Source organism: Primulina huaijiensis, chromosome 14 (genome assembly GCF_012295235.1).
Source record: "Primulina huaijiensis isolate GDHJ02 chromosome 14, ASM1229523v2, whole genome shotgun sequence".
In the NCBI taxonomy this organism is placed as follows: Eukaryota; Viridiplantae; Streptophyta; class Magnoliopsida; order Lamiales; family Gesneriaceae; genus Primulina; species Primulina huaijiensis.
In genome coordinates, this window is record NC_133319.1 from 16,153,557 (window position 1) to 16,168,899 (window position 15,343).

The 15,343-nt window shown below is 32.8% G+C and overlaps 1 protein-coding gene across 7 annotated transcripts in view; it reads left to right on the forward strand.

Annotated features, from left to right (window-relative positions):
- LOC140956447 (uncharacterized) overlaps positions 1-9,245 on the forward strand; it is a 30,519-nt gene extending 21,274 nt beyond the window's left edge. For all 7 annotated transcript variants that reach the window (XM_073413173.1, XM_073413167.1, XM_073413169.1 and 4 more), the window contains 4 exons: positions 1,299-1,427; positions 6,022-6,120; positions 6,918-6,956; positions 8,699-9,245. In XM_073413173.1, the coding sequence (XP_073269274.1) occupies positions 1,299-1,427; positions 6,022-6,120; positions 6,918-6,956; positions 8,699-8,836 (405 nt within the window). In that variant the 3' untranslated portion in view covers positions 8,837-9,245. The remainder of the gene's footprint in view (positions 1-1,298; positions 1,428-6,021; positions 6,121-6,917; positions 6,957-8,698) is intronic.
- The last annotated feature ends 6,098 nt before the right edge of the window (positions 9,246-15,343 follow it).

Sequence of the window (15,343 nt, forward strand, 5' to 3'; positions counted from 1 at the left end):
TTTGTTCATGTTGTTCGTTCATGCACGCATGTTAAGTGGACTCGGATACATGCATGGTTGTATAGAAATTCATAAATAGATGCTGGCTGTTCGTAGTTTTATCATTTTTATTTTTCTCATTGTGGGCAACATGCCTGTTGTGGATTGTATGTTATAGTACAACAAGGCTTGTAAAAGGTCCTTTGTTATCAGTTAATGATTATAATTCGTGATCACAAAGCCCAATAAATGGATTTAAATGAGTGGGTGTAATTAGTTCACCCAAGATGTATTTGAAATTCCAAACAAATCCTTTCACCCCCCCCCACCCCCCCCTCTATTTTTACTCTACAAATCATTTCACAATTCAAATCAATCATTTAAAACTATTATTACAAGATGATTTTTCCTCTCTACGTTTTCCTATCAACCCTTCTCTCATTTTAGCTTTTTCATAGAGTCATTATATATTTCTTCTACATATCACATCCATTTTGAAAATGCATATTCGAACAATATCTCAAAATCATTTTCAATGTTGCTGTCGTAATTTCTGAGTTGAGTAGACCAAATGTTGGGATAGTGGGTTTATCAAAACCATTTGTAATGGGTAAATTAGGGAGAATACAAATTCCTTTTAACTCTTAAAAAATTTGGTGATAAAGAAAACTACCTTTATTGTTGTCATTTCACTGTGAAAATTAATTTCTTGGCAGAATCACTTATATTCAGTGCGTCTGACATGTAAACTTAAAAGGGGGCCACAATTTGTTGTGATTCCGGTTACTGCAATCTAATATAGAGCTAACAGATATTTTCCCATGAGAACTGGACCTCATTTACATTATTTATATATGCTAGGCTGCTTGGTTCAGTTTGCTAGTCATCTTGAAAATTCCCTCTATTTCCCGTGATTTACACGTTGGAAAGAAGGGTGAAGGCTTGTGCAAATATTTGCTTTATTGTTGCCACCACCACCAATATATCTGGCTTTAAAATGACCTGGCTGCACATGTTCGTGATGATTCGTTAGTGATGATTCTTAGCTTTCTGCATGATAATCTGCAAATGTTATGATGTGTGAATGAATTATAATCATTTACCGGGATGGTATCAGTTTATACAACATCGTTGTTCGAATTCTATCTGCTATAGTTTCATGTGTTCTTTCTAACTTTTCAAATTCTCAAGTTATTGTTGTTGCTGTGTATGTCACAAATTTTTTCATCGCATCTTTCTGAAATTTTAGAAAGCAATGTTTATGTCGGTTATTATTCATTGCTTTTACTTAATGTTTATATTTCTATTTTATGGGGCAGTGTGCATCTGCCATTGATAATTTGGCCGCTTTCTATTTCAACAACATTACCATGGGGGAGGCTCCATCATCACCAGCTGCTATTAATCTTGTGAGGCACATAACAGAATGCTCAGCACTACTACCTGAAGTAAGTTGTGTTTTCTACTTTTATCTAAACTTTTTGGATATACTCTCCATTAATTTGAGCCATTTTGAATGTACACTTGACAAAATCTTTGCTTGTAGTTTTCTCAACTTGGATTGTTTTATTCTAATATTTGAACTTACCTAGACTGGTAATTTTTACTGAGTTTTCTTCATGAAAGGCTTGGGATTGCTTGCTTTGATTTGTATGTATGTAAAACTACTGGCTGACATGGACAGTATTTTATTTATCATGTGTCAATGTTGTGATGCAATATTAGATTTTTTCCCCATTGATATTTATGTAACCCAGACTTGTTTATGAAAACATGAAACATACGATATTAACAACTCTAGTGGCAGGCAATATAGGATGTCATCCAATGAATATCAAGCTAAATGGAATTCCTTTAAGAGCTTCTCCAGCTTTGGCCTTGTGGAGCAGTCCAATGCTTGATTTTCTCACAAGTTTGAATCTCATCACTATGTGTTTCACTTTACATCTCCCAAGTACTGACTAGCAGCACATTCATAGTTATTCCCATTTCTTCTCCCAATCAATAGTATTTTCAGTCTCACGTTGTTTTGTTACTTTTTTGGGTGAGACCAAGTAGAAATTGAGTTCCCATAAAATCTCAATAAAAAATTATGTATCATAACAACAAGAGAAAATGTGATCTCTGGTTTCTTTTTCTTTATATTACATCATGAGTATTTGATTTATTTAGCGATGAAACCTAATAAATACTTGGCATGACCTAAGATAACTGTTTGCTGGTTCAATGAAATTGTAGTGATAATTGAAATAATATAAGTGAAATAAATGAACAGAATGAAGAAAAGAAGAATGAGCACTGGAACTGTGATGTATTGATTAATGTTTTCCCTGGAGAGACCCTATCACAGCTAGTAACAAACTCAAAAAATGATTTTCTGAATAACTAACTTAATGATTTTCTGAATAACTAACTTACTAACGCCTCTCTCTTTTAATTTTCCTCCCCATGCCTAGCTTGAACATTTCTTTTGGGGCCTTCTATAACACACAATCGTAATATTGGGCCTTTCTTTTTCACATATTTCCCTAAAAATAACTATCAAAGAGTGAGAAACCGGTCTATTTAAGAAATACGATCTGAAAGAAAACTTTCCCTACCCATTCCTCCCTTTCATCCCCCTAAAATCTTTTTCTATGCCAACATTCCTCTTTCCCTTTGACGCCCGTGAATGTATCTTATAAAGCATTGTTGTCTTGTCAAGACTCCAGAAAGCAATTCTTTGACAACTTCTAGATGGCCAGCCTCCAAAAGAATGCCCTTAATGTCTACTTGCTACTTTATGTTGGGTGCACGCTCAATCAAGTGAGCCTGGTGACACTCCATCCTCGCTAATCTTGAAGAGTTTCATGTCTTGTCATATCAGACATGCACCTCAAGTAAATGTCCACCTCAGGCATGCATTGAACAATAATTACTTCCCTTAGCAGCTCACAATCGATCACCACTCTCCAATCCAAACCATCTTCCGACAACTCTGGCAATTGTAACTATCATCTACCGATGGGTCGATCATACAAAACGAAGAAGAAATTGAGTTTCACCCATTAGATTTTAGATTTCTTCCAAAATCTGTATATGAAATCAGACAGAGGAGGTTGGGTATAGAAGGTGTGGAATGGAGCACTATTGATAGTGAATCTAGGACAGAGCTTGAGAGTCCTTTTTCCGAGGAGGAGATTAAGAGAGTAGTCTTTGAAAGTGATGGGGAAAAAACACCAGACCAGGGTTCACAATAGCAGTTTATCAAGAGTGCTGAGACAAAATCAAAGGAGACTTGATGAAGGTGTTAAATGAATTTTATTAAGGGGGTGTTATTCGTGGCATCACCAATGAAACATAGATATGTCTGATACCAAAAAAACAAGAATATGTTCAAATTAAGGATTTTCGCGCTATCAATCTGGTAACAAGTGTTTACAAGATTATTTCCAAAGTGTTGCCCCTAAGATTAAAAAAAGTAATTCTTTTCACAATAGCCGAGTCTATGGGTGCTTTCATCGAAGGTAGACAGGTCCTAGACTGTTGTCTAATAACAAATGAGGGCGTGGAGGAAGTTAGGATAAAGAGTAGTGGTTGGGTCTTAAAGGTTGATTTTGAGAAAGCCTATGACAATGTCGATTGGAGTTTTTTGGATTTTGTGTTACTTAAGAAAGATTTTGGAGAGCATTGGAGATGATGGATCAAAGGATGTCTGATGAGTGTCTCTTTCTCGATACTTATTAATTGTAGGCCCGAGGGTAATTGTTGGAGGGAATTCACTAAAAGCCTCTATTTGGGAGTCAGTCGTTTTTCAAGATGTCTAAGAGGTTAGCGAGTTGGAAGAAAGCTTTCTTATCAAGAAGGGGTAGATTAACTTTGATTTCAACGATATTGAACGATTTACCAATGTTTTTTTGTTTCTATTCAGGTGCGTCGGGAAGTAGCGGAAGCCATGGAGAAGATTATGAGAGATTTCTTGTGGGATGGACCCGACGGGGACCACCATTGTCATTTGGTTGCTTGGGACCAAGTTTGTAGACCAAAGGAGCGAGGAGGCTTTGGTACCGGTAATATTTGTCTAAGGAGGAGTAGGGCCCTATTAGGGAAATGGTGGTGGAGATTTTCCTTTGAGGGGGAGTTGTTTGGGAAGAAAATTGTTGTCAGTAATACGAGTTACAAGATAATGGGTGGATGCGGGCTTTAGGAGTCTTTGGAAATTTATTTCCGGGATTAACCGGCTTTTCTTCTGTTAGCAAGGGTTGTGTTTAGGGAAGAATAAGATTAGATTTTGGGAGGACAAATGGTTCGTGATCTTTTCCCGTCTCTATTTCAGATTTTGATGCTTTGTGCATTTCAATTCATCATTCAACCATTCCAATCTATCTTGGGACTTTCACTTTCTGCGGGTTCTCGGGGATGAGGAGGTTAACGATTTTAAGTTTATTGTTAGGATCATCGGAGAGGGTAAGTTTGATCGAAATTAACGATTTTAAGCTTATTGTTAGGATCATCGGAGAGGGTAAGTTTGATCGAGGGTACCGAAGGCACTAGGAAGTGGGTTTGAGATTCATCAGTGCACTTTTCGGTGAAGTTATTCTTCTAATCATTTTTTCCAGACAATAGTTAGCCTTTTTTTCCTCTTCATCAAACCATTTGGAAAGCGCCTATCCCATCCAAGTTCAAGTGTTCTCGTGTCTCGTGGATTGCAGTGTTTTGGTAAATTACCAATGTGCGAGAAGATTCAAAAGCGGTATCCTAATTGTTTTCTTTGCCCAAGTTGGTGTTTGTTGAGCCGGCTAGAGGTGGAGACTCTGGATCACTTGCTAATTCATTGTCTTTTATGAGGCATCTTTGGTTCAAAGCATTGGCGTAGTTGGGCTCAGCTGGGTATCCCCAGATTATCTGGGATTTGTTCGCAGCAGATCTAGGACGTGATCTAGGTAGGAGGGGTAGAATCTTTTGGGTTGGGGTGGTTCACTGTCTATGTTGGTCCGTTTGGTTGGAGATGAATAGAAGGATTTTTGACAATTTTGAAGACTCGTTTGAAGAATGCTTGGACAAGATTAAATCTAAGGTCTCATGTTGGAGTTCGAAGAGCGCGGAGTTTAAATTGTTCTCGGTTTCAGATTTGTGTAGGTTTGGAATCTATTATTATGTTAATATGACATAGTGTCTCACTTAACTATGCATGGACGCAGGTTCGCTTTTTGTAATTAATATTTTTCAATTCAAATGATATCGTTTCCTATATAAAAAAAAGTCTGCTAGGTATAAAATGACTAGTTTTGCCCTTTAAATTTCTTAGATATTAGGAAAGTGTAAAACTATCAGCGGTATTTGATAAACCATTAAATTGAAATTCGTTAGTTTCCTCTAGAATATCCTGTTTCATCACATCGAGTGTTCTTGAAGACATTGGTCAAGAAGCCATGTGGGCCTGGGGCCTTATTCCTTTCTCAACCAACACTCAACAGTTTTTAAAATTCTCGTGCTTGTGCAATATTCATTCGCTGCTTTTTCTAGATGTACAGTAAGTAGTATTGAACATTACACTTTATCAAACACTCCATTTTGATTGTTTTTGAATTATTTGAATATAATCAATTGACTTAACTCCATATCATGTCCATTTTGTATCATTTGCTACCTTTACTGATTATTGAGTGATGCCCAGCCGCCTAAAAAGATATTTGAGATCAATCTAAGAGGCATTTCCTTTGTCCAAAAAAATCCTTTGGAAATGTAAATTAGGACTGCTGCTGATCACAGAAAATAGCATGCTTTGGGTATGGAAGGTGCGAAGTAACTTCTCATGGCTAGTTTGTGACCCATGGTTGCTTTACATAAAAGTGGATAAAAATGAGCTAGCAAGCTTGTTGTATATCCTTAGATTTTGCCATTAGAAACAGTTACTACAGCAAGCGTTAAGCTTTTTCAAATGTTTGTTGATGAACTTATTTTTTTTCATCTCAGATCACGTACTGAATGTCGTCGTCGTTATTTGTTTATTGATTTTTGCTTTCTTATCTTAATCTAACTTCCATGTTTTCTTTTGTTCAGATACTTAAAACCCTCTTTGAGATTGTTTTATTTGAGGACTGCAGCAACCAATGGAGTCTTAGTAGACCAATGTTGAGCTTGATGCTGATAAATGAACAGGTTTTTCTTATTGGCCTTCACTCTCTGCTTTTAATTCAAATTATTTGTCGAATTTGTCTAGATGTTTATGTTCGAGATGTCAAATTATATTTGATTATCGAGCCAACATCATATCATGTAGTTGTGATGTTTCCTTGCGTTTACTAATTCGTCAATCATTCCTCCCCGACTTTTTAAGTTTCTTTCATTTTTTGACATATTCCATCAGTTAAGTTATTCTCTGAAATCTGAATCTGTGAACTAGCTAGAGAATCAGAAATTTGTGTTGCATTACTAGCATGGTTGGTCTGATCAAATGTTGACATCAGTTTTTTTTTTTTTATAAGAAACATAATTTATTAATAATAGAATAAGAAAGAGTACAAAGTGGACTAGTGGTCCACTCTCGTCATGAAACACACAATATCAAACTATCTCAATGATACACATATTCCCAATCTCTCAATAGATCTAAAACTGAAACATTCTTAAAATCATGATGATTTCCAATCCACAGTGCAATATTGATCTTTATTTCTTCCCAGCAACTGTCCGTAGTTTCTTCGATGTCTTCAAAAATTTTTCTATTTCTTTCAAGCCATGTTGTCCAACATATGCAATGAACAACCACTTGCCAAAAAATAATGTTGACATCAGTTAATTATGAGTATTGCATGAAAAAAAGTTTTTGTGTTCGTTGTCAGTCTCAGAGATTGTTTTTATTGTGGATTCCACCTCTTGTTTTTAAAATTTCAAGTCACTTGCTTCAAGTATTGGCAATATGTGGATACTTAATTGAATCTAACTATTTCATGCAGATGTTTACAGACTTGAAAACTCAAATTTTGGCCTCGCAGGTGACCTTTATGCTGTTTTACTTAAAGTTCCTATGTTGGTGGAATGTTTTGTTATTCGTTCTACTCGCTTATATCTCAAATTGCAAAAACTATGAGGATTTTGCTCAAGATTGATGAATCTATTCAGTCAAGGAACTAATAAACCACTTTTAGAATTTCTGTTTGTGTTTAGTAGCTCTGAATTGTCATGGAGAATGAATCAAGAGGATAAAGCAAGGAGAGTTAATGTGAGGGTGAAATGGGATAGATTATAATACTTAAAAGTGATTATTCAAAATGACAATTCAAGGAAATTGACCTTTCTCCTGCCCTCTCTATTCAAATAAATTGGGAGAGGCCGTGTGGATATGGGGGAGAGCATGAATGAGGGGATTTCTTTCTGTATATTAGGATAGTTTTTTGTCTCTATTGGTATACATACCTATGAGCACTTGATATTTTCAGTTTTCTACATCTTGAACATACTCTTTATGGTAAGGATGTGCTGAAAAATTCGGCCAACCAAGCATTGCATCACACATGGCTTCCCAAAATGGCCCTGTTCATACTTGACACCATTTCTTTCTATTCTCTTTATGTTCTCGTTTATGACATTTTATGAACAATGTACAGGTTAAAAAAATCTAGATTAGGGTTTCCTTGTCAAGTTCCATGTTTAAATCCTGAAAAGCAAGGATAGGAAGACAAATGTGACATAACATAGGACTCGTAAAATCTTCACAGAATGTTGCTACCCACAAGATGAATGTCGAAATGGATAAATCTCTTGGTTCTTTTGTTAGTTATTAAGTGCGTTCATTTTAAATAATTATCGTAGTGTAACTACATGTTTATCGTAATCTTGAGAGTAACAAATTTGTTAGAATATCATCTTTGATTGTTAGCAGTTAGCATAAATATATTGAACCATTGTTGGATAAGATGCTGGAAATTTTTTATGCTTGATCTTTTTCAAGGCCAGTATCAGCCCAAGCTAAAGTTAGGATTCACGATATACTCTGCAAACTCACTAACAAGAGTATTCATGCGATGTATCAGACACTTTCTCCTCTCCTTATCCGTCTTTATTTGTTTGATTGCCGGTGGTTGCATATCGTCATCTGTGTTTCTTGACATTGGTGTGTAATTTAAGATGTTTTTGGCGGGTACGGGGGCTGCTGTGGTGGCTTCGTAGGTGCCTAAGAGAGCATTACATCGTCCTTTGAGTGTTATGGGATGGAGTGATTGTGGGTGTGGAGATGGAGACCGAGAGTATCGGAACTAATTAGTTTTCTACTGCAGTTTGACAAATACTCTAGTTGTTTGGTGTCTGGACGTCGTATGTACATTTGAGAGGAAAGGAATTACTTGTTCTTTCTGTTGACTCATGAATATCCTCAAGCTGGCAGGATATTATTATTTAATGCCTGAATATAATTAGGCAATTCCTAATTTTTCATGTTTAACCCAATGCTTAACTGTTACACTTGGGAGAGAAATTTCCCAGGTTTTCTACAACCCAAAATGTACTATGTTCTCTGTTATAACCGATAGGCCTTTGAAGTTCGTGGCATGATATGCATATATTTGAGTATCATGGCAAATAGCATTATATATGAAATACGTTTGAATTTATTTCACGCACGGATTTTCTCTTTAACTTGAGAAACTTCAGGTTGAAATGTCTTTCCAGTGATCATTTGAGAAACTTCATGTTGAAATGTCTTTCCAGTATGATCATTGTATTTTATGCCATATTGCAGGCTGTTGACCAGCATCAACGTCTTGCCTCTTGCTTTGACAAATTGATGGTTGATATCACCCGAAGCTTGGATTCAAAGAACAGAGACAAGTTTACCCAAAATCTTAACGTATTTAGGCATGATTTTCGTGTCAAGTAGCTCCACCCTTCTCTAATAATTGTTGAGATGATTCTCCTGCAGCATTTTGATGGTTTTGGTTTTCTTGGTAAACAAATCGCCTGAAGTTATACTAGACTCTTATACGGGATTGTGTGGAGTATAGTGGCGACATTTATTTCTTGTCATATGGCTCCAAATGTCAATTGTGACATTTACTATTGGTTATCTTGACAGAACTTGTGGCCATGACTAAATTGGTGGCTGTTGTCATTTGGCATTGTATAGTAGGTGTACATTATCTCTCAAAGATTTTAGTTCCGTAGGAGAATTAGTTTGAAGGGTATTTTGCACTGGTGCATTTCATTCTTTCATTAGTCAATTACAGAGATTATGAACAATATTGGATCGGTTATACAAAATGTTGAATTTGGTGCAATAGCTTTACAGATCTCATTGTGCTGAATAACATTATTTTTGGAATCTACCATTTGGATATGCATTCGTGGTGCAACCCAAATCTCATCTTCTTTCACAGTATTTTATAACCAACCTTCTGATCAAGATTCCTTGGGTGCGGCTTGAAGGTGTCCCGGCAAAATTTCACTTACTCTGAAATCAAAACTATGTATATGAATGTGTGCAATCTTGTGTAAATATTGGTGTACCATTTATGAGTTTTACCTTGTTTATGATTATTGTCTAAACTGTCACGAGTTATTGATTTATTTTTACCCTAAAAAAAGATGGGGACAAGTTTTTGATTGGTTAAGATTAAGGGTATGTTCATTCGATAATGATTCTGTCCCGGTTAAGATGAGACCGACTGTCGTAATAATATTGGAAAACTAACAGGTAGATTAAGTCAAGTGATGATGTAGTTTGACGGAGTTTAAGTTGTTCTCATGAGATCATTATCGAATTACTATAATATAATCTATTTAATTTAATCGAGTTTAAATAAAAGAAAATGATTTTGTGAATAACTAGACTGAATAAAATAAATTAAATTATTATAAAACAAATAACACAATTCAATTAAATAAAAAATTAAGTTTTAGGAGAAATTTAAATTGAACCAGAGAGACAACGGTATCAAATATAAATTATTGTCATGTATTAGACTTGATAAAACAAGAATTATTCTAAAGTCGAGATGTGTAGGACCGAAGGTAAAACGGTAAGCACTTGGTCCTGTTACAGATTTTGGTAAAGTAGTAAGTATTCGGTCCTACAATTGGTATCAGAGCCAAGGTCATGGGTTTGATTATCATTTATTGCAAGGAGTCCAATTATTGAGAGCGAGATTGTTGGGTGCAATAATTGTCCCTGCTTGGTAGAGCGATCGAATTGTGGTGCTTGAGCTGTTGTGCGATTTAAAAGATTTGAGTTGCATCATTATTACCAGCTATAGCTTTTGGTAATGTGGTAACCATTCGGTCCTATAAGATAAAATTCTTTATTAATTATTAATTTATTTCTAGAATTAAGAATCCTATTTTTATTTAATAGTTCAATTATTTATAATTGAATTTAATTAAATAAAAATGCATTCAACAACTACGGAATTCCAGATCTTTGTTTAAAATCGTACACTGAAACCGAATACTATTTTTAGTCTGCTTAACCATGCGTTGATCAATATTTTTGAAGATATTTTCAATCTATTATCTTTCGAGTCAAGATCAAACAAAAAGCATGCAATTAATTGGTCAGATTAACTACAAGAGATCTACGCAAATATCAATTAATAACATAAAATAAATCAAAATATTAATCAATCCAATAAGCAAACAATTATCATAAGTTTGGTCCTATTGTGGCACTAGTCATAAGATGGATACTCCATAAATCAAAACTTGACAAAAATCTAATGTTTGAATTCATGAAGATAAAGAAATAAAAATAAAAAGGAGAAATCTCAGTCATGATGCATGAATCTTGCTTGTCAAGTGCGTCTGTTCCTCTACTCCACCCCTGGTCGTCATCTTCAAAGACAAATCTAATGTTGCACGTTATTCAGAAAAAATCGTCTACCTCCATCTTGTTCTTCACATCAAGATGGTGAATTCTCATGAGATTGTAGTCTTTTACGAGTAGATAGGAGAGAGAAAAGATAGAGAAAATATAAATTACAAAAATAAACATAATTCTCCATCTATAAACATAATATAAATTAAATGTTTTCCTTTCTCCAAAATATTCAATAAATCAAATATCACTATGGTATTTTTATCATCAATTTTGAGCTTCTTTACGCAGTAACAAGGCAGTCACGAAGCACTCACAAGGCGTGGTCTAACCTTGTTCCAAGACTTCTCCTGTTTTTGTCTTTTTTCAATACTTCATCTTAACAACTTCAAATGTGATAAAAATCACTTTCTAGCTCAAATTTGTTTCAAGACCATAAAATTCCTCGATCTTATCATAAATCTTCTTGAAAGATAGGAAAAACTCTTTATCAGTTATTTCTTTCACTATCGACAATTATTCATACTAGACGTTAAATTCTTTGATGTATTGTGAAAGGAAATTTTGGATTGGACAAAAATATTGTGGGTAGGAGTGTTCATAATTTATTTATTTATTTATCAAAATATCACAATAATTTTTGAAAACTCAGAATCATCGTAGGACCAGCTTTCTGATTTGAATTAAATTAAACAAAATAAAAAATTAGGGTTAATAAATACAACAAACTGATTTTTTTTAGTAGAAAATAATGTTGCAAACATTTCTCATATAATTTCATAAATTAGTGCTTTTAGGGAATCCATTATTTGAATCTTTTGGGCCCACCATTAAGAGTTGATAAAAGATTTGTTTGTCAAGTATTTTGTTTATTAAGTAGTTATATATACTATTTAATGCATAATATAAATTCTAAATATGCGACATTTTGCTCGAACAAGTCATGTTTATTTGAATGATTAAAAACTAAATGCACCAAACAGTATGTATAAACAAAATACACATGAAAAACATTCGATACATATATTTTTAAATAAAAAAATCAACAATTAATTTTTTTAACCGTTTATCGTTGCTTGATATATTCTTTTTCAATTTGAAATATTAATCTTTTTTTGTATGTGATTTATTGTATTTTGTCTATACATGATATTTGCTGCATTTAATTTTAATGATTCTTGCAAACGAGATTTGTTGGAGCAAAATATAATATTGTTTGGAGTACCGAGTGGAGCAGAAGATTCTGTGGACCGAGACGTTAGCACGAAAGAGGTGAACGACTATTCTGATTAAAAAATTATCAACTTATTCAGAGTTAATTTATGCAATGTAATGTGAAAAAAATGTGTGAAACTGAGGATTTCTAACCTTTAATTTTCGACATTTTGAGTTTTCAAGTCTATCAAATTAGAACAATTACAAAAAGCCCTTTCTAAAGTAAAAATAAATTCTCTCAATTAGCGAAAAGCTTTCAATCTCTCTAATTCTTCTAGATCCCTAGCTATCTTAATTATAGAACAACGGATTAAGACAAGAGTCAAAAACGTGTCTAACTGCTGGTGCTAGGTTTGTAAATAAATTAAACAAGTTCACGAGTTTTTCAAGCTGACTCAATAAATATATGATTTTTATTCGAAGTTATGGAGCTCGAGACGAGTATTTCGATCTTTTTTCGTCAAACTCGAGCCAAAATTATTTTTTTCGATAGTTGAGAACCGCTAACAAACCTTAATATTTTTATTAAAAATACTATGAATTATATACAAATATATACATTTCGAGTTTTCGAACCTTCTTTCTCGAACAATAATGTTCGAGTAATAGTTCTAATATCTTGCAAATATATTTGAATATTTCGAGCCGAACTCGAGCAAAAAAGTTTAAAATTTTCGAGTTTCGAATCGATTTCGAACTCAAATATACTCAATTCGAGTCCTAATTTTTTTTTAAAATATTCAACTTAATTCGACTAATTTATACCCTAAATAAATATGTATCTTACATTTTAGAACCGTCATGTTTCCGCATTATTTCACATTCCTGGCATTTTTATTTGATTTCCTATTTCAACTGATGGTTAGTTTGCTTCATTATTTACACACATCCATCTTCTATATACGATTATTAATATCGAAATTAAAGTAATTTGAAACATCTCTATACTATTTATATAATTATTGTATTATTATATATATATATATATATGTGTGTGTGTGTGTTATATTATTAAGTTTGAGACACTTAGAGTAACTAATTTTGGTGTCATGGTCTGTTTTAATAATTACATATATAAATAAAGTGTTAAAACTTTAATGCAAGCTACATGTAGTTTAGTGGGTAGAGTCTTTATTTCTTATGCATCAAGTTATAGGTTCAATTTCTATAAAAAAAAAAAAAATTATACAAGCACGTAACGCGCGCGTCGATGTACTAGTATATATATATTATAATGTTTGAGGATATTAGAGTAACCGCACCAATTTTTTTTTCCCAGATTTCCCTAATATTATGTTTGATATGTAAATTTCATTACACATATGTTTTAGTACTTTCAACACTTTAAGAAGCTGATTTCCATTTTTTTCAACTAAACCCAACAACATGATAAATCACATTTTAATTTATTTATACATATATTTCACTTTTAGTGCAAAAATTCATAACTAAATAAAATATTTGAACATATTTTTTTGGTAAAGATTCATTACTAAAATAATTAGAATAAAAATATATCATAAACATACCACACATAATATTTATATATTATATTATATTTATTAAACATAAATTTTGCTGATTTACAATCAGTTTTTATAATAAACTTTTGATTATATACCATGTGAGGCTTGGAATACAAATTGAATCTGATACGTGGCATTGTTTACCAAATGTTTCCTTAGTGGCTTTCGCACACATGGAGATTATTGGTTTTCAGCCTATATACCATATTCAAATCACTGAACTAATAAAAGGAGGTATTTAATTTCCAGAATAAGAATGAATATAAGGTTCAGCTATGGCAATTTTACAAAACATAAAAGGAATTACAAAAGATATACCAGAGAAATTAAACAACAGAGGATTTCCCGAAGACAACTTCAGAAACATAAATTCATAAAAATCACCCATGAACGCCTTAAACGCCATCTCTCGGCTAAGCAGGCTGAAGGGCTACAACATGAATTTATGCCTCTTAATTAACTTCGAACCTTGTGTTTACTATTTCCTGGTTCGTCTTTAAACCTTATGTCCAACCATTAACCCTTATATTTCATCAAATTCTAAAATTTAAATGAAATATTTTGATTATTATCAATAATATCAGATTCTTCTTTGTTATTTTCAATAACAGAGATACGATAGCTCAAATGAGTATTATTCTGATGTAAAATTTTTATTTGTTCTTTGAGATTATTAATCTCTTTTACCAAATCTTGTATAGTAACAGGATTCTGTTTACTATATTTTTGTTGTAAAATATTTTTTATTTCTTTCATAGAATAAGCTTGTTCTTGTTTAACAATTATATTATTTCCACTACTTGTTGAAGCAGTGTTTTCCATTTGATCTATGATAGTAGATTTTAATACGGGATCCTTAATCATTTTAAGGAATTCTAAAATATTATTATTAGTTAAAACATTAATATTTAAATCTTTAAATTGAGACATAAGTTTATAAAACTCATCATTTTTATTATCAATATCACTTAAATTATTGATACAAGATTCTCCTTGTATACAATTATCACATTCTTCTTGATCTGAAGAACTGTAATCATTATCTAAAATTTCTTCTGAATTATAAGATTCTAAACTATTATCAGATTCACTATCTGAATTCTGATTAGAATCCATTATTATTTTATTGATTTTATCTTTAAGATTTTCATCAATATCTAAATTATTAATTTTGTTTTTAGCCCAACATTGATTAGCATATAATAAATGAAAATATGTAAAAGTCTTAAATCTCGAAACTACGTATATCTTCAATCTAGTCTTACTAAATTTGGAAAAGACTGATTCAATAATAAAATAAAAAACTGTTTTCTTGGTGAAAAGAAAATAGAAAACAAGTTAAAATTGTTGGGCACGTAAGATACAACTCTTATCCACCAATATATATTTACAAAAATATATCAAGTTGGAGTATGGTGCGGTATATATATATGTACCTAAAGGCTGCACAACCAATCAAATCATCTCCTTAAGAAATTTCGTCACGCCATTTAATTATCAATGTCATGTTTTCCTAACTTTTGCAAAATATATGAGGTCATATGTATGTATATATGTGTGTGTGTTTATCACAAAGTTTGCGGACATGAATCGTTCCAAAGTTTTGAATAATTCGATTTCTACGTTCAAACGACGTGGATTACGATTTGATCGCTAGTTCTAACTTCATTGGTAAGCCACAAAACTAAGAAGCAGGATGAAGAATTTGAGAAATTACATAAAACAAATTCATGAACAACAACAAAATTAATTATGCTATTATGAATTGTGTTCACCATATTTCACAACTAAAAATGAAAATAAAGTCTGAAAAAATATGCTAAAAACTAAGAGAATT